This window comes from Platichthys flesus, chromosome 7 (assembly GCF_949316205.1).
Source record: "Platichthys flesus chromosome 7, fPlaFle2.1, whole genome shotgun sequence".
In the NCBI taxonomy this organism is placed as follows: Eukaryota; Metazoa; Chordata; class Actinopteri; order Pleuronectiformes; family Pleuronectidae; genus Platichthys; species Platichthys flesus.
In genome coordinates this window covers 4,365,805-4,385,734 of record NC_084951.1, presented here as the reverse complement: position 1 = coordinate 4,385,734, position 19,930 = coordinate 4,365,805, and the positions used below count along the sequence as shown (strand labels likewise).

The 19,930-nt window shown below is 40.2% G+C and overlaps 2 protein-coding genes across 2 annotated transcripts; both read left to right on the top strand.

Annotated features, from left to right (window-relative positions):
• The first annotated feature begins 14,308 nt into the window (after positions 1-14,308).
• LOC133957323 (zinc-binding protein A33-like) lies at positions 14,309-16,696 on the top strand. The gene is made up of 2 exons (XM_062392849.1): positions 14,309-14,610; positions 14,857-16,696. The coding sequence occupies exons 1-2, from the start codon at positions 14,353-14,355 to the stop codon at positions 16,039-16,041; spliced, it is 1,443 nt and encodes a 480-aa protein (XP_062248833.1). The 5' UTR covers positions 14,309-14,352; the 3' UTR covers positions 16,042-16,696.
• Positions 16,697-18,877: 2,181 nt separating this feature from the next.
• Positions 18,878-19,565, top strand: LOC133956813 (nuclear factor 7, brain-like). Its single transcript, XM_062392132.1, has one exon. The coding sequence runs from the start codon at positions 18,878-18,880 to the stop codon at positions 19,406-19,408; it is 531 nt and encodes a 176-aa protein (XP_062248116.1). The 3' UTR covers positions 19,409-19,565.
• The last annotated feature ends 365 nt before the right edge of the window (positions 19,566-19,930 follow it).

Sequence of the window (19,930 nt, the reverse complement as noted above, 5' to 3'; positions counted from 1 at the left end):
GCAAAAATAAAAAGTCTATTAATTTGAATCAATTTATATAAATATGATTTAATATCATTTAACTGTCCATAAAAACATATGCTTGTAAATACATTTAAACATTTAATGTTTATCATCCTAAGTCTATTTCCAAGATAAACCGCTCTGGTGAGGGGGCTATCCATGTAATGTCCTAAACCTGTCTCTGAACGCCCCTTGTAGGAAAGCACTGATGCAGCACGTCAGCACGTCCAAACCCATCCTCAGAGGAGAGACACCCCCGTTCCTGGGGAATAGCTCCCTGATACTGCAGCTCTACTGCCTCCCAATGGACATGAACAATATTTCCTTGATCCCCTGACCTTCCTTTGGTGTATACTGAAACAAACTCAGTGGTTATTATTTGAAAAAGTTACCTTATATTAAAATAATGTGTAATTTTTTGACAAATTTATAAATGATGTAATTTGAGTTTTCTCTGCTCTTTTTTTCTCTTAATATATAACACACACATATAAACAATCTCACCAAATATTAACATCAAAACAGCTTAAACTTTTCTCTTTGTTCTCACTTTCTCTTGTTCAGTGATAGCACCTTGTGGTGCCAGGATTTACTACCGTAAAGATGGAAAAATATGCGCAGTTTAAAATAAGACTACCCTAAAGGCGAGAAAAGCTGTGCATGTTAAAATAGAATCGGTCCGTCACTATATACAGTTTTTCACAATTGTTAACACACAAAAAGTGAAAATTCAGCACAATTTGCACAACCTTCACTTCATGTACCAATCGCTCGACCCAATTTGGCACTACTTCACACTCCCTTATCTGCATTAGACTCTGACTTTCATTGTTTACACTCTGATGTCAATTACACATCACCTTGTTGTCAAAACACTACACACAATGTTCAGTTGTTGCACACACTTCTCAAGTAAAATCTCAAAGCATCAACCTACAACACACAAATACTTAAATCTCTAAACATTCAGGTCTGTTGAGCATTTCACCGCATTTACACAGCCGAACAGAAGACTGAAATTGTAGATATGGTGAGAACAACGCTATCACACTCAGACAAATAAAAACTAGGATCCTGGCTGACCATGCTACATTTACAAACGTCCAGACCGTCAGCCTCTCTACATTGGACCGTATTCTTCATAGGACTGCACGGGTCCCATTCGAACGGGACACAGGCATGAAGGAGTTACAGTGAGAGTTTGTGCTTGTAAGTACCAACATTCAGTACTGACACATGCATTTATTGTACCTGTAATCCAATATTGTTCCTTTTCTACAGTGTCTCACTGTAGCCCACTGTGTTGACCTCTCTGTGTACATACTATAACTTGCATTCTCATGCTGTCTGTGTCAGCGGATCCAGGAGCATGACACAGCTCATGAGTTGTACCAGTACATCTTTATTGATGAGGTGGGACTCAACCTGTTGAAGAGGAGGCTACGGTGCAGAAACCTCATTTGCCAGCGGCCCATTGTTGAGGTCCCCAGCCAGCGTGGTGGGAACATCACAATGTGTGCTGCAATGAATCACCATGGGATCTTGCACCGTCATGCCCACCTAGGGGCCTATAATGCTGCCCGTCTCCTCGTCTTCCTGGATGGCCTGCATGACCGGCTGGTACCACCTGGCCAGATAGATGACCCACATCGGATTGATCACATTGTCATCTGGGACAATGTGAGCTTCCACCGGGCTGCTCAAGTGCGCCACCTTATTCTCCTTTCCTGAATCCCATTGAGGAATTATTTTCAGCTTGGAGGTGGAAGGTATATGAACGGAACCCACAGGACCGGGTCCCACTGCTCCAGGCCATGGAGCAGGCTTGTGGTGACGTGAGTGTCGAGGCCTGTCAGCATTTAGTGTGTGAAGTTTTTAGTTTTCTGTGTGCAGTTTTGTAGAAAGCCGTTTTTGTTTTGGAAAACGTGTGTTAACAATTGTACTGTAATTTTTGTGAAGGCGGGGGGGGGTTGAGCAGGCCGGTTTACAGTACTGTACTGTTCTCTGTGTGTACCGAAATAAACCTTTCTATGCTGCATATTTGTGTGCTGTTTTATGTTTGACTATGAAAAAAGTAGGCCTACATTGAGACAATTGAAAAAAGGAGAAATGGCTCATTCTCCAGAGTCACTGTCATTCATATGGTGTGTTTCATTTTGATGATTGTGTTTTCAGTTTTGCACTTCAGTGTGCTGTAAATGCTTGGTAGTGTGCAAGCAAATGCTTAGTTGTGTGTACTCAATGAATGGTATGTGTGTGTCATTTGAAAATATGACTGTGTGTACCAAATGAAAACACAAGTTCCATTTTGTGAACAGGTAAGAGATTTGATGGCAAAGGGTCATCTTGCAAAGGGAGTGTCAGGTTTAGCATTTTGTGTGTGAGGTTTTCAGTTTTCTGTGTGCATTTTTTTAAGAAAGCCGTTATTGTTTTGAAAAACGTGTGTTAAAAATTGTGATAAACTGTAATAACAGAGTCAGGGTCAGTTCGGACTTCTGTCCCCCTATTGGGGACCTATTCTCGATGATCATTGTAGATTTTTCAAGTGAGTCTATGCTTTGGCTGCGGGCAGCCACCTCCCAAGGTATAATATGGGATGTCCATATTAGACTATATCACATTATGTGAAGTACTGCTAATATCAAAATATATCATTATAAATACCGTGGTATCGGGTGTGTAACTTTAAAGGTTCAGTGTTTAGTATTAAGTGAAATGTATAGGTGAAATTTCATATTGCAGCTGAATAACCCTCTCACCTCACCGACCCCTTGAGACATGAGACTGAACCTTAGCCTTCAGTTGTCACAAAAACTTAAAAAGTATTTAATTTGTCGGTTTGGAGGACTGTAAAAAACAAGGCGGCCTCCGTAGAGAAGACCCGCCCCTGATGTAAATATATAGTATCCAAATATAAAGGGCTTAATCTGGGGTAAAGAAACAAACTAGTGAAAAAATCACTAGGATTATTTCATATTCAGTTTTTTCAATAGATCCCTTTCACAGAAATCGTACACACTGGACCTTTAAAGAACTGTTTAACCCTCTTCAGGGGACTTCCCTGGCTTTGTCGCCCAAAGCAATGTGGGGCAAGTTACTTGGAAACACCAATATTTAGTACCATTATTACCTCCGCCAATGAGGTTATATTTTACCCCTGTGTGTCTTTTTGTTTGTAAACAGTAAACAATAATCAGTGCTGGAATTTAGTAAACATGTTTTTTTATTTCAAAAATCTGCATACAACAGTGAGTCTTTGACAGTGGTCAGTTCTTTTCACACTGATTTGACATTCAGTTCTTTCACACTGATTTGACATTCATTCAGTTTAGTCGTATGTGCTATGGAGGACCATACATGACTTAAGTACAAATAAATAAATGTATAAATAAATACAGAAATAAATAAATAAAAAAGGAAATAAATTAATTAATACAGAAATAAATACATAAATACGTTAATAACAACAGAAATGTGATGCTCACAGACAGAACTACTGACACCTAAATCATCCCAATAAAAAATAACCTTAACTAACCCTTTGAACTTGAATTAGTTAATTTTAAGTGTGAACTTCCTCAACGCTGCAAACAGCTACTGGACACCAGTCAGCATTGATAGGCAGACGTAGGGCTGTATCATTACACTCTTGTGACCAATCCTGCATGAGACTGCGGTTAGGCCCGCCTTTCTCATTAGCATAAGGACACTGCAAATGAAAAGGAAATGTATCAGGGAATAAATAAATGTTCAAATATATTAAGACATTTATTTTGACATTTATTTTGGTATTAACATATTTATTTATTTCCTTTTTTAAATGTATTTATTTATTTCTGTATTTATATATACATTTATTTATTTATTTATTTTTACTTAAGTCATGTATGGTCCTCCATAATGTGCTAATAATTACACTGCTTAATATGCTTGGAAGGGATTACACTCACACCTCATTGTATCTAAATGATCTAATATTGCCTGTTTGCATCAATGTAATTGACTGCTTACTTGTGGTTGTGGCAGGCCATTGTCCAGACACAAATTTGACACCAGTAGACCGGTCGTGTTTTCATTCTGGTGTGGCCACAGTGGTACGACGACTAATGATAATTTGACTAACTCTGGAACTTTTCCCACAGAGGGAAGGGTGAGCGTTTTGGGACATTTGCAAATCTGCATTGAAATCTATGAAGTCTAGTTCAAGCCACAGGTGTAAGGATCCCAATAATTCAGGGCCATCGTAAATGACTCAACACCACTGTATATTGCACTAACTTATTTAATGCTAATGCAACTGCTTTAGCATTAAAGACATTTGATGTCAGATGGTTTTCCAGGCTTCAGTGCGTCAGTCTTCGGACTGAGTCTTTGCAATAGTAAATTTGGAAAAGATGAGCTCAAAGCTTTATATCATACCAAACTGAGATGTAGACACCTACTCAAATAAGACTGATATACAGTTTATAAGACATGGCAGTGGGAAGATGTTGTAGCGAGCTCTGTGGCTCAAGAAACAAGGTCCAAACCGTGGATTCTGCATATTGTTACAGCTCTATTATGGGGGCAACCTGATAATGGAAAGATCAAGCCATGTACCTTGAGAATACATGCCCATGAGGAGCAGGTCTCCAGTTTGACTCTCCGGTTGGAACATTTACTGTATGTCCTTGCCCTCTTCTCTCGCTACACACTATCTATACAAGATATAAAGTCAAAATACCTAACAATATATAACATCCTCAAAATACTTTTTATGGATGTTTGGTTTTAGGGCTTGATTATTGTGTGAGTATGAAAACACTATAACTAAGTAATGCAAAATAACAGAATGGATTGGACACCTTTCTGGCATATGTTGGTGCAAAATGTAACTAGAAGAAACACAAGGTAACTATTGAAATACATAACCAGTATACTAGCACCCAGGCAAGTTCCTGTCTGTTGATTTAGCTCGCTCCATTCCTCCCGGAACAGGAGCCACACATCTTACAGTCACCCTCCGGGGCCCCATTGTAACACTGGGGGAATTGATTGGATGGGACAAAGTAGGCACTGACCCAATAATGCTCTAATGCTTGGCTGCAGCTTAGAGGGCTCACATCAACTAGCCTCACAGGCACAAGAAAGCACTGCTCATTTACCCCTCACCTCTATGACAATGAGGCATCTATATTGTTGTGGTTTTATGCTTCAGATCCAGTTTGCTTTCTTCCTTTTTGTCCAAAGTATGGAGGACGAAAAATGACTTAAGTATGAATAAATAAATACATTGATACAAGCACATATTCAGAAATGAATAAGGACATGAATAAATACGAGTTTGAAATTAAACAGGAAACAAAATATTATATGTAATAAACACATTTTCTCTCGGTCCTGGTATTTCAAATGGTAGACTGATACGATAATGAATATGAGTTACGTTCACTCAGTTGCTAATTACACAACAGGGAAGATACGCTAGGACTAGAATTGCTTCTGTCTAGATCGCTCAGTTAATCGCTCAGTTGACCAAACCAATCGATTTTTTTAAATGAGAATGGGCACTAAAGGGGATAGGAGTACAGAATTGAATAATGGCTGAAAAACTGTTTTGAGTTCATATGTAATTATTTGCCAATGTTTAAATATATATTTACTAATATGTTATGTTAATATACATTTATTAGCATATTACTGCATATTTGCATTTGTATATTTTTATATTCAAATAATTGTATATTTGTACATTGGAAAGACGGGTCTGACAATAACATGCCTCCATACTGCTCGTGTGCTGTCATCCAAGTTTCCGCAAGCCCTGACATGCAAATTGACTCCAAACAGAGGATGTCCTTAAGGACGGAGGATGTCACCACAATGTTAAAGCCCTATGAGACGAATTGTGATTAGTGAAAATGGGCTATACAAATTAAATTTGATTGATAGATTGATAAAAGTGGCTAAGCTAATGGACGTTACAATTTCAATGATCCCAGAATGCACCTCGTCAGAAGATATCAGCAGATTTTTATGGCCAAAACCTAGTTTTTAGACGAAAATTTATGTTGGCGCTTCTGAACACTTTAACACATGAGGAGCAGTGTTGAGGCATGTTATGGTTTTTCAGTTGTTTTATTACATCTGAAGAAGGACTCACATTTGACTTCTGCTCTAACAAAGTTTACCCCCTGAGACTCCAGAAGTGTTTCGTGGACTCAAACACTTTTCATTTTCACTTCTGGGTGAACTATCCCTTTTACTCTCCAATAGTAAGTGAACACCTCCATGTTACATAGAGAGTGACAGCAATTCTAGTCATTCATGGATGTGCTGGTGGAATGAGTGACGCATGTAGAGGGAGATATATGTGGAAGCTGTTGGAGACATCCTCCGGGGGGGGGTGACAATTGCTCATGTTACTCTGTTAGTGTTTGTATATTGTTCCACCTTCTGGTCTCCTTGATGCATCGAGTCCACATTAAACCTTCTGTATAGGACATCAGCTGCTGCCTGAGTTCAACTTTCAACAGGTTCCAGAAAACGTCCATAACAATACCTATTGTAAAAGACGGCTTACACTGTAAGAAATGGTGTTGAAGGGGCCATGTACATTAGCTCTGCATGTCAATATATTCAGCCAATCAGATGGAGCCCTGCTGCCCTAGATAATAAATTAAAGACTTTCAGATCATTGACGTTTTTTTACGTCAATGAATCATTGTCAGAGGAAGAGGATAGGAAGTGAATATATTCTACTGTGGAAACTTCAAGTGATCATGTTCGTACCGGTCATCACTATGAGCGTTTGAGTTTATAAAATAATTGTGTAGCTTATTTGTGAACCCAGAACCTGAGGGAAAAGTAACACACACTGTCTCTGCTCTGTCTCTCTCTGATATTTCTGACTCGCTACCGTTTTAATTTGTTTGAAATGATGCCACAATATCATCACTGATCATCATATGATCGTTACTTTTCTTGATGAGTTGAATCTTTCTTCAGAGCAGCGCTTTTATCAGTAGTCCTCTCGCTCTCTTTCTCTCTGTCTCTCACACACAGTTTGATCAGACATAAGTGCAAACTCAGTCTGGTTAAAGCAACAGAATCTGTAAACGTAGTCAATGTATGCAGAACTGGAGGAGATGGCAGCGCTCTCGGTTTGGCTTGGCGTGGTTGATGCAGCGCACAGCTGAATGATAGGCACACAGAGAGGAGCAGTTATTTACTGAGACAGCCACTAAAAACTTTTCTCTGTCCAAATACGTATGATAAGACCCCAAATGAACACTATAGGTGGACATAGTGGAGCTATGCATGGCTCCCTGGTGTCTGCCCGGGACTTGGTGGCGCTGTGGCCTGGCTTTGTGCCTTTTCCCGGCTGTGGAGCTGACTGTGTCCTCTGCATCTGTAGCAAAGGGACTGTTAATGTGTTTATCGCAAATCATATGGTCATCGCAATAATTAAACAACGTTGTCGCATATCGCATGTTTTCCTAATATCGGCAATCCTTACTTTAAAGTTTGTAGGTTTAACAACTTCCTTTCAGAACATACAGAATTTTTGATAAAGTAAATCACACTATCCTCTTTAAAAGGCTTTTGATTGGTACTGCTCCTCTTTGACAAGGTGTCTGATGTCAGATGGTAGTGATGGTGAGAAGGATGGGAGATTTTGTCAGTTCAGGACATTTGCAGAGGAGCATTGACCTTATCCAATCATACTCTTCCTTGCAACTCATCCACTTTAGCTGCACGTTTCCAGCTGCAATGACATGATTTGACTTCATTGCCACCGCATCCACATAAACTAGACAAACTGGCTTGTATTTTACATCGATAACACAAAACACAATACTAAAGTGCAAAAATCTACTTTTATCTTACTTGTCTTGACATTCGCCATGATGCCTGTAACAGTTCCGAGTGTGTTTTGTTCACTCTGACCATTTACTGAAAGGCATACTGTTGGATGTTCCCCAGCTTTTATTGACACGTGCACAGGGCAACAATGTTTGATTAAGACTGGAAAAAGTAAAACCGCGCACAAAGTGTCTAGATTACAAAATGCATGCATCTGACATAGATACACTCCGTCATACAAACACAACTTCCAGTCCTACGTCTCACAGACATGCCAGCATATATGTGACTTTGCTGCCTGTTGGTGGTTAAATAAACTGGAGGAAATGACCTACACAGTGGAAAACTGATGGAGGGGTTTAGTTTCCAGATATGTTAAAATAGTAAATGGCAACCCACCGTAAAGGCAGCATACATTTGCATGTTAGATAAAAACTACAAAGATGCCACCGGTGCTTATTGTGTTCTGAATGTGTGCTCCAACTGGACATGTATTTAGCCACAGCAATGCTTCTTTCAAAGATTGATGGACAGTAAGAGGTTGCAGGAGGGAAATTACAGTGTAAAAATGTAGGGCTACAACAACTTATTGTTTAAATTAATTAAAAAAAATAGTGCCAATGTTACAATTGTTGGATCTATATTATTAGGCACGACACTTATTGGCAAACATCTCTTGAGATGGGGTCAGTAAGCCAGCCAATGCCCTGACTTGTGTAACTTATGTGACCCAGCCGGTAACAGTCCAGACTCTAAACCCAATGTAGATGTTACTCCGTACTAAAACCCTGTATTGAAACTCAGGACCTTACTCCTACATTGGCCGACTGTCCTGCTAAAACTATAACAAACATAAGGATGGTGTAACTTACCGTTCAGAAACATCCTGTTATAACCAACATAACGGGACTTTCCAAAACTTTTTACAGTCCCATACCCCGTCAGACATTCATTCTCCAGCTAAGTACCCCCCGGTTTTTTTCTCATGTTGGTAACCGCCGCCGTACCGCTGTACCACCCCTTCCCTGAATAATGCTGAGGATTATTTGCTATTGTTAACACATCTGTGCAGAGAAACTCCTGCTACATTGTGCATCTGTAAAAGGCAAAGTCCGGACCAAATTCTCTCACAGTCCATATATGAAACAGCTAAAATGTCTGACAATTGACATGGGGCATGGCAGATAAAACTGAAGTCTAATGGCTTAAATTTGCATAACCCAAAGTCCATTTCAGTGTGTCATTACTAGTTGGGCTCACTCACTTTTCTGTGAAAATAAATATGTTAAGAGTTGTATGCCCTACGTTTCCTTTCTTTTTGTTTCCTTTCTCTTTTATTTTTTCATACTCTTGACTTACCCTCTTCTTTTCTGACTGACATTTAAAAAAAACACTGATTAAAAAAATCACAAAAGCATTTGTCTGAAGGGGTGAAAAAATGAAAAAAAAAAGTATCTTTCAGGCTTTTTAAGGCCCCCTCCCCTTTGGAGCCCTGAGAAGTCAACTCTTTTCCCCTCACTACGACGCCCATGTGTTTTTGTCTGTCTGTGTGGGACCGGTACCTTTGCATCAAGTTCCGCGACGATCAAACCTAAGCTACGCAATTATTTTATGTTAATCAACCACTCATAATGATGACTTTGGCCTGGGACATACGTGATCACTATAAGCCATTACCACTGCCTTAGAACTTTGTCCCAATTCTCTATGCAGGAAAAACCTGCAAAGGGAGTGATAGTAAAGTTTAAGTCAAGAGGGCTGCGTTTAAAATACCCAAATTGTTTCAGGCCAAGAAGCCACACAAAAATATTAATACTAAATATACACCGCTATTGTGTCGGTGAAGAAAGTCAGTGTTTAACACACATGCAGATGTCGCTGCCTGGCCTGGTACATTATGCACTGTGTATTTTCTAGCAAACAAAGTGAGCAGTGGTAGGAAGCCACAGATGTGGTGTTTCCGGCTGTGCAGCCAGCAGGAAGCTGATGCTGACAGAGACATTGTTGATGAAGAAAACAAATAATGTAAGATACCATCACGTAATTGGAGGTAGTTCCAACCCTTGATGACGCCATGGTAGAACCCAGTCCCCTTCTGGGATCCTTCCACTGAGAGACATGCTGCAGCCTGCTGTGGCTGTAAATAAGCAATGGATCGATCAGTTTAACGAGAGCCAATCTGTTGATCAAGCACATGGTGGAAACATGAGGATTGATCAGTCCATTTGTCTGTGCATGAAACTACTTAAATACAGCTGCATTACAAAAGCCCATCCCGAATAAATGGCGACATACTGTTGCTTTGTTTAGTATTATACCATACAGCCTACTGTCTCCTCTCGTCTATAAGTGATTTGCCTCAGCTCAGTAGTGAACGGATTAGAGGAAGATCCAGGATGAATGCGACTGGATGCTGCAGATGAACGAGCCTTTTGTTCACTTTAGCCGCACCGGTGTCCCATAGGCATCAGTGGGAAAGGACGGGCAGCGCCTCTGTGACTGTTACAGATGTTACAGAGGAAACAGTTCAGCTCTGCACATGTGGATTTCCACATGAGCTGCAGCCGCAGCGAGGAGCGCGTCCTCCCGCATTACACACGACATGAGCAGGCTTACCTTGCATGTTTATTAGTGCGAATGTTCTCACGCAGCCTTCTCGTGTTGCTCGTGTTGCATGGGAGGAAAGGTTTGAAAATGTGTTGGGGCAGTGGATGATGCTGGTAGTCTGCGCCCTTCTGAGATGGAGAGAGCGTGTCATAGCCTGATCGCGGTGTGAACTCCTCAGTATGGAGGGTGATAAGTGCCTCGTTGCTACTGAAGGGGATTGGGGTTATTCATTTCAAACCTGGAAAATAAATTGATATGGGCTATATATGTAAAAATATAATTTGTTTTTCTTGCCATGAGGTTGAGGATAAACATAGGTTGGTAATCCTAGAATAGAAAGAGCAGATTGCACTTTGAAAGATGAAACTAATACATCCAATCCCTTCCCATTGGTCCTCTCATCAAAGCTACATTCACAAGTGTGCACTGCCTGAGAACCGATAGAGGCCAAAGATTTACTTTTGATCATTTTTGTGTCTGTCACGTGTTAAAAACATCATCAACACACCCAATCGCTCACAATGAATCCTGATGAGGATCCCCCAATGTGTTACAAATTGGCTGGCAATCCACAGACAGCCTGGAGCCTCTCACTTGGACATTTGCGTTCTCACATAAAGCCCCTCGGTGGAATGTCAGGAGCTCCCTGGAGTCCAGTGCACCTCTCTATTGCTAAAAGTAGCTGAAAGTAGCTAGAGAGAGGTGTCCTACATGTTTATTGTCCTCCTGTTCAACATCTCCAATTGCTGTTTGTGCTGGGCACTTATGACCTCCTATACAGAACTCTGCCAGAAATCCACTGGACCAATGATGTTCTACCCCTGTGGTGCTATAAGCTTTGGACCAATTATTATGCTGAACAGTGGAGCTGACCCAGCAGTTGACAACTACCGCTATGACTTATGACAATATCTGTGGCTTGACCAAGACCTAAAACAATTTAACTAGAAAGGCATTCAATAGAGCACATTCCTCCATCAAGGGCCAACAATCAAACTGCAGAAAAATTTACCCACACATAGATTCCAGTCTCCTAAATGCGCCTGTCCTTCCACCAAATTTTGTGTAAAACTGCTCAATTGTTTTTGTGTTTACAACAAATATACTGTATCCATGTTCAGAAGTTGGAAACAAATATGAGGAGACTTTAACAGCCTGACTTAAACTGTTTACACTCCACAGGGGCATTAACCACATCTGTGGTTAATGCCCCTGTGGTTGACTAAGTTTGCACAGCTACGGAAACAGCTGGAAACCACAGCAGTGCAAGATCACCTGCTGGACATCTTTACCGGAGAAGTTCAACTGTCTCCGGAAAGTTGCACTGGCTTTACTGGTAGTCTTCGGGTCAGCAACGGAAAGCAAGGTCAGTGATCACACTAAATTATAGGCATCATTGTATTTGTTGCAGGGCCAACACATGTGTTTGCATATGTTGCTGTTTGTGCACCTCTTTTTCTCTGACCCAGATGTGGATGTTTTCATGAGGTCACATTCTTGTATAGCCCTAGTGCTGTTATTTATCTTTGATCTGCGTTTGTCCACTTTGGACAATTCAAATGCACAACTTGTTAATGAGTTACTGAGAGCAGTGTTTTGAAATGGTGTCATTGCAATCTGTCATAGGGTGGGGAAATTCTGAATTTGAGTGTGGTTGGTGGGGTTAATGACAAACCTATTATTGCATAATAAGATAAATAGATTCTTTAAAGTGTTCTATATATATAGCCTATATGGATGGGGAAAAATGACATGTCTGTTGGATATATGAATGTCGTTCAATAATACAACTTAATGTTAAAAATAATGTTGATAATGCACACTAATTAACAAGAAAATTTCACATTGGCCCTTATTGTGAAAAAGGCTGCCAACCCCTGGTGTAAAGTTTACATTACTCCGTATTGAACCTCCGTATTGAAACTCCGTTGGGGAACTCCGTACTGTAACTCTGGACGTTTCTCCTACATTGGCCGACTGTCTTGCTAAAACTTGAACGAACATGAAGACGGTGTAACTTACCATTCAGAAACATCCTGTTGTAACCGACTGTAAACATGTGTCTTCTATAGCTGCAAATCTAATGGGTCTTTCAGCTGTGTTTACCAGAGAGAGTCAATCGCCAGAATGAGACTGGTGATAGGCCTGGTTGCGTGTCACTCAAAGTGCAATCAGCCAATCAGATGAGGGGCTCAAGAGGCAGGTTTAAACAACCTGATTTGTCTGCAGCTCCAGAGAGAGGCAGAAGAGAAGAAATGGAAATACACATTGCAGCAGTTTCTTCGACTTTAAACCACTGATAATAATCTTAGGGGACCCATTACCTCAAATGAAATCCCAGAAAGGTGTAAAATGTGGTGCCTTTAATGTATTTTCTAGCTGCCTAGATGCTGTTGCTTTGCTGGTTTGAAAGAGTCACATACATATATTTTTTCTGCAAACATAGTTGATTTATATTTGAATTGACAATACAAGTGCATTTGTCAGTGTTCCACATGGTCACAACGTGCCCCTGACCACCTCTGTAGGAGATTTGGCCGATCAGGCATTACACCTGCAGCCTACTATCATGTGGTAAATCTCTATGCTGCTGCAATCCAAACATATTTTATGCCAGATGCAAAATGAGGTGACAAAAATCCAGCTACTTATTGTCCTCTGAGTTGTTCTGTCCTTCCTCTGCAGCTCAGTAAGGAATGTCTCTAAAACCACGAATTTCTTTTTGGTTGAATTGGTTGGAAATATTACAGAAAGGGTAACACTTTCATGTGGGATCTGACTTTTGTTTTAAAAAAGACATGTGAATGCATAACCAAAGTTTGACTGTTAGATCATGTTTACAGCTTTGTTCATATATAACTTTCATGAACTCTGCTAACTCTACATTTCAGCAGGGATTTCTTTCAGCAAGCAGCTCCAACCAAACACTTCCAATTGAGGGTGTTATGATCTGCAGTTATTATTTCCTGATCTAGTTAGACTTAGCTTGAGTGTCTCTTGGTTGTTTCCCTATGAGGTGATTGTGTGTTTACTTGTGTCCATGGATCCCTGCCTCCCATTTGTAATTATATTCTGTGCTCCCCATCCCTTCTTTGTGTACTGGAAAGCTCCCCAGTGTTTCCAGCTTATTCTTTTGAGCTTTAGGACTTCTCTGTTTTGCCTGCCTCTCTACATACCTGTTGAGCAGAGCATCAGAAAGCCTGTTTTGTAGATTAAAGATGTTTCATTGCACTTACCTAGCTTTGGTATGTCTGAGTAATAGTGTAAAGAATTCACTTGGGTTTATTGTTAAAGTCCTGTTAAACTTAGGACTGCAACCATAGTTTTCCTGTGTGGGTTTTATTTTGAAAAACCACACCGGAAACTCGTGTTGTACTAAATGCTACACCTTTTACTGATCTCTCAGTAGCAAACGATCTCACACTGTGGCTGGAGCGGGAACAGACTCTATCAACTTACAACTGTTCTCACAATTGTGGTTGTGTGTCTGCCAATGTTTTGCTGAATAAACCAGTCCAACTGCTCCACACAATCCTGACTCCTGTGAAGTGCATTCAAATAGCAGCAGAGCAATATACAGAACGTGACATCTGCATTTCCTGAAAACCTAACTTCACAGTAGCTTGTGAAACTACACTTATGTATTGTTGATGTGTTGTCAGATAAACACCTGTCAAGCCTTGTGTGCTGTTGACAAATCTAGTGGTGAGCTTTTACTTGTGTCACATAACAGAGCTCATCTAATCTTGCTGTGAACCTCAGCTCAAAGTGACATCACTACCTTTATGATCACTACAGGGTTTGGCAGTTCTGAGGAAACAGAAGTGAAAGTATAAACTTGCTTGCTTCGCCCGGTTTAATCTGGTTTCGACAGAGCAAGGAAGAGCAAACGGAGCCATGGCGTCTGCTTCTTACACAGAAGATCTGACTTGTTCCATTTGTCTGTCATTCTTCGCTGATCCTGTAGTGCTCCTGTGTGGCCACTCTTTCTGCAGAGAATGTATTAATCGTTCTCTGAGTTCACAGCACCAGTGTCCACAGTGTCGAGCAGATATCCCAGAAAAGGGGAAATGTCTTCCAACCAATCACAGTCTGAAGAGTCTTGTTGAAAAAGAAGTCGACAAGCAGAGGAGAGAGCATGAAAATGTCAAAGAGGTAAGTCTGTCACCTTTTAAATCAGTTATCAATGGGATGCAACCACTGGTCGATTGTTTTGATGATTTAATCACTTTTCCAGTCAAAAATCTCAATTTATTTTATTTTAACCATGATAAGCTGTGATACTTTTATGAAAATATGATGAAAATAATGAGGTAATGCAGCCCCACATTTGTACCATTTTTGCTCTCTGTCTTTGTATTGTAACATGATATTTTTTTTATTTGATTATTGATTTAAAAGGTTGATGACTGGTTGTGCCATGAACATGAAGAAAGGCTGAAGCTGTTCTGCGTCACTGATCAGCAGTTAGTTTGTATCATATGCCGTGACGGAGAGAAGCATCAAGGGCACAAGTTTAAGCCATTAAAAGAAGCAGCCGCTCCTTTGAGGGAGAAGTTGGAGGCATATGTGAAACACATTGCTGATGATATCAATGCTACAGAGAAGATGGCCAGCACACAGAGGGAGGAGATAGCAAAAACCAAAGACAAGGCTCAGCAGCTGATGACCCAGATCAGCAGTCAATTTAAGGAGATGCACCAGTTTCTATTGAAGAGAGAAGATGAGATCAAAAATGACCTGAAACACAAAGAGGAAAATGATCTGGAGGAAATGAGCGAGACATTAAAAACCATGGAAACTGCTTTGACTGAGAGTAGAGTTCTAGAGGAAAGCGTAGCGTGTGTTCTGGAAATCACAGATTCACAGAGTTTCATAAAGAGCTGGACTGAGAATAAAGGCGAGGTGACCCCGGAAGATTCATTCAGACCCAGAGCCAGTGAGTTACAAGTGGTTAATGCCTCTCTCACCTTAGGGCCATATGAAAGTCACCTGCAGTTCTTCATATGGAAGGAGATGCTTCAGGTTGTTCAGCCCCGAGCAGAACTTCTATCACTCACAAGTGGCATTAACAACATAACAGTGTCTGATGATGGGAGAAATTTGATGTATAGTCCCATAATCATCAAATCTCAGGGTTGCCAACAATCTTATGGATACAGGTCTTCATACTGTAGTTACTCTGGCCGCAATTACAGTTCTAATGTAAATGTCCCTTGCAGGGAGGACACCTCAGTACGGGTTGCTTCTGCATTAAGCTCCAATGACTTCACCTCAGGGCAGTATTACTGGGAATTAGAGGTTGGAAAACAGGACTATTGGAAAGTAGGATTAGACAAATATTACTTGAGCTATGCTCAAACAAAGTATGTCACATCAGATCAAGGTAAAGAGTTAACATTGACAGGTAGACCACAGAAGATTGGAATTTACCTAGACTGCCTATCAAAGAAGCTGTCTTTCTATGATGCAGAAAACATGACTCATATTCACACTATGAGTACGTCTGTCCCCGCTAAAGCATATTTTGAATACAAATTTAGTCAGGCAGCAGATCATGACCCCCCCAGAGTGTGCTGGTTCTAAAGTCTGGGATCATGGGGCAACAGGAAATTCCAAAGCTGCGGCGAACCTCCCCAGATTGGTTCTTAGCTTTCACATCGTTATGCTGTTTGTGATGATTTCTAACATTATGAATATGCTCAAAACTGAAGCACGAGATGAGGATTTCATTAAGGAAGGAAGAGTCTCAGATGCTAAATCTAAATACCCTTAAACACTTCCTCAGTTTTGTTCCTTTCTACATCAATTTTTTTAAACCTTGTACTGCCCATGATGTTTCATGTCACCTTACTAAACTGCATAATATAAAATGACTGTTGTTTAACATGACTTGGCCAGAATAGACCATTAGTGTGGCTGTATACAAAGGAAGACACTCTGTAACTTACATTAATAATAATGATAAACAAAAGTAAAGAAAAAGCACAAAGTAAAGATAAATAACACCATGTTGTTTAATCTACACAGGATTTATGAAAACATTACGACTTGTGTGTTGCTGTGTATTGTTCCTTTAGTGAGAGGTTTGTGCTTCAGTGTGGAGAATGTTGTTAATACACTTTTTGAGTCTAAAACTAAATGGTTACAAAGAGCGAAAGTTTGTGTTGATCCAAAATGATTGTAATTGATTTTGTGCAACTGATATATATGCAAATAAAACTTTTTTGTGGATATATTATGTGGATGAGGTTAACACTGCTGTATGTCCACTGTATGTCTGTAAGCACATCATATATAGAGAGAATATACACGTTCACCTTACATAGATTTCTTGAAAAAAAATATATATATATCCTGCTGAAAGATATATGGTAAGATTTCTTTATGAGATCATTTGAAGAGTCACATATAAGAAAAACAAGCATATAGAAAATACGTTTTATTGGTAATATATATACATTTAGGAGACTGGATTGATTTTCTCTTACTCTGAGAGAATTTTAGTGTTGTGATGCAAAAGTGTTCTTATGAGGTGTTGTGTTAGTGTATTTTCATTGTGATGTCTGCATGTCAGCAGAGAGCGCTGTTTGAGGAGTGTGGAGAAAGTGATCTCAGTAAAGACAGATGTGGCTTAACAAGCATTACAAAAAGAAACAAAACTGCACTTTCAACACCCTACCACTAGAGTGTGACATTGCATTAATTTACTTAATGGTCCAAGGAAAGAGAAGATGTGGGACATGGGTGTGTCTTTTCTGGGAAGTTGAGAGTTGAAAACCACACCAGTCAGTCAGTCATTCAGAGCAGAGAGAAACACATCGGCCATGGCGGCGTCAGGTCTTTACTCCGAACATTTGACTTGCTCTATCTGCCGAAGCATCTTCACTGACCCAGTGACTCTCATCTGCGGACACTCTTTCTGCCGGCACTGTATCACAGATGATCACAGTGTGAACAAAGGCCAACAGTGTCCACAGTGTCGAACAGCTATTCCATCAGAGTGGACATGTCTTCAAACCAACCACATTCTGAAAGACCTCTCTGAAAAGGCCAAAGGAGGAAAGAAGATGATGAAAACAAGAACGCACAAGAAAGCAGAGGTGTGTTTAATAAGGCAATGTATTTCCTGTGCTTGTATGTAGCCACAACAGAAAGATGTTTAATTACATTTATACATAACATGTAATCGTTTAATGCCATATATCACATGTTCAGAATGCAGTCTGAGGTTTACAGCACTTTGTCTGTAAACCTGAGTGCATCTGTACCTGAACACAGGGTGTGTCCAAATCCAGCAATGTTAGTTTAACTGGAATAAAAATAGTTGGCTGTGCCAGGCTTCCCTATAGGTGTGAAGTCATTGTCTTGACTTTGATGTGTTCATTTGCTATGAATAGAGAATGCAGAAAAAGCTGGAAGAAGTAAACAAATGTGTTGTTTTTATGTCTTTAATGCATTTTATCATCAACCTGACACCTATTTCCAATCTACCGTCTAATTCCACTAACTTCTATGCGTCTTTTTGTCTGTGAAACACATATGTGGCAAACTGGTCATCTTATCAGCTTCACACAGAAAGTGCACTGCTGAGTCTAGTGCAATTTGGACATGTAATACGTTCCATTCAATAAAGATTGAAGTAAGCAGTTAGTGGGGGAGCAATTTACAATACACATGCCAAGTATGAAGCGGATAAGATGAGCAGTTTGTGAGTTTCAACATACAGATGGACAGAAAGACAGAAAGACGTTTTTTAGGAATTAGTATGTTGATTAGACATTTGTTGACTTAACAGTCAATGGCTGTTGTTCATAAAGTCTGTAATGTTGAAGCAATGTGCTGCAAAGTTCATTCACATCAGTAAATCAAAATGAGGCTTGGTTATCTTCAGCATACCTGTAAAACCTATGTTCTAGGTAAGAATATGGCTGAATATTCACTATCATAAAAAAAACCTTTATGCATTTGTTGTTAGAGGACAACGATTTAAGAAAAAATTACACTGCACCTGCCTGTACTTTGGACAGAATTTTGCAGCCCAAGTCAAACTGTATTTGTCATCGCTATGGTTTAAATTGTCATGAAGAGGCTGCTGAAAATAAAACCAATGGGAGCTACATGGCACTGGACTCACGTAAACACAGTTTCCAATTGGGTTATGCCCACACAAAAACTTCTGCAAGTGCAGTGGCTTTATCGTTCAGTAGCCAGACTCTGGCTTTAAACGATGTAGGCGTAAACAAGACAAAGAAAGAGTTGAACCTAGAGTTTTAATAAATAAGCTGTGTAAAGATCTACCATGAAGATTTTACACATTTATAAAAGACAATTATGACAATCCATAAATCCATAACGGTCGGCTCTAGTTTCATCATCTCTCTGCTGCTGTATTAATAGATTATTTTTATTTTCACAGGTGATGGAGTTGTATCCTGAACACAAAGAAAAGCTGAAAATGTTCTGCGTTACAGATCAGCAGTTAGTTTGTACCATTGGCAGTGATGGGGAGAAACACAAAGGGCACAAGTTTACACCAGTCAAAGAAGCAGCTGCACTTTTGAGGAAGAAGTTGGAGAAATTTGGGCAACGCATTGCTGATGATATCAATGCTACCGAGAGGCTGGCCAACACACAGATGCAGGGGATGGCAAACACTGTCGACAAGGCTCAGCCGCTGAGGACCCAGGTCAGCAGACAGTTTAGGGAGATGCACCACTTTCTGAGAAGGAGAGAAGATGAGATCAAAAATGACCTGAAACACAAAGAGTTAAATGATCTGGAGGAAATGAGCGACACATTAGATACCATTGAAACTGTTATGTCTGAGAGCAGAGTGCTGGAGGCAATGGTAGCATCTGTTCTGGAAATCACAGACTCCGAGAAGTTCATAAAGAGCTGGACTGAGAATAACGGCGACTCCGGAACATTTATTCAGACCCAGAGCCAGTGAGTTACAAGTGGTTAATGCCTCTCTCTTTGGGACCGTATGAAAGTCACCTGCAGTTCTTCATGTGGAAGGAGATGCTTCAGGTCGTTCAGCCCCGAGCAGAACTTCTGTCACTCAAAACAAACAGCACAATTATAACCATATCTGATGATAGGCGAAGTTTGATCTGTACTCCTAAAAGCACACCAACACAGTCAAGTCCTATCTTTGATCATGACTTGATCAACCGGCTTTGTCAAACCATGACTCCCTCTTCATTTTGCACACTCAGAGTGAAGGGCCAAATCATGACTGCTCCTTCATTTGGCACCTTTAGAGAATTTGCCCAAACCCTGACTCCTCCTTTGTGTGCACTAACAAACCATGCATCCAGTGTTAATGAGTTCTCCTCAGGGCAGTATTACTGGGAGATAGATGTTGGGCACAGACACTATTGGGAACTAGGGATAAAAGATAATTTCCTAAAATGCGATGACCGAAAATATTCCGCCTGTAGTCTGAATGTAATCACAGAGCTATCGTTCA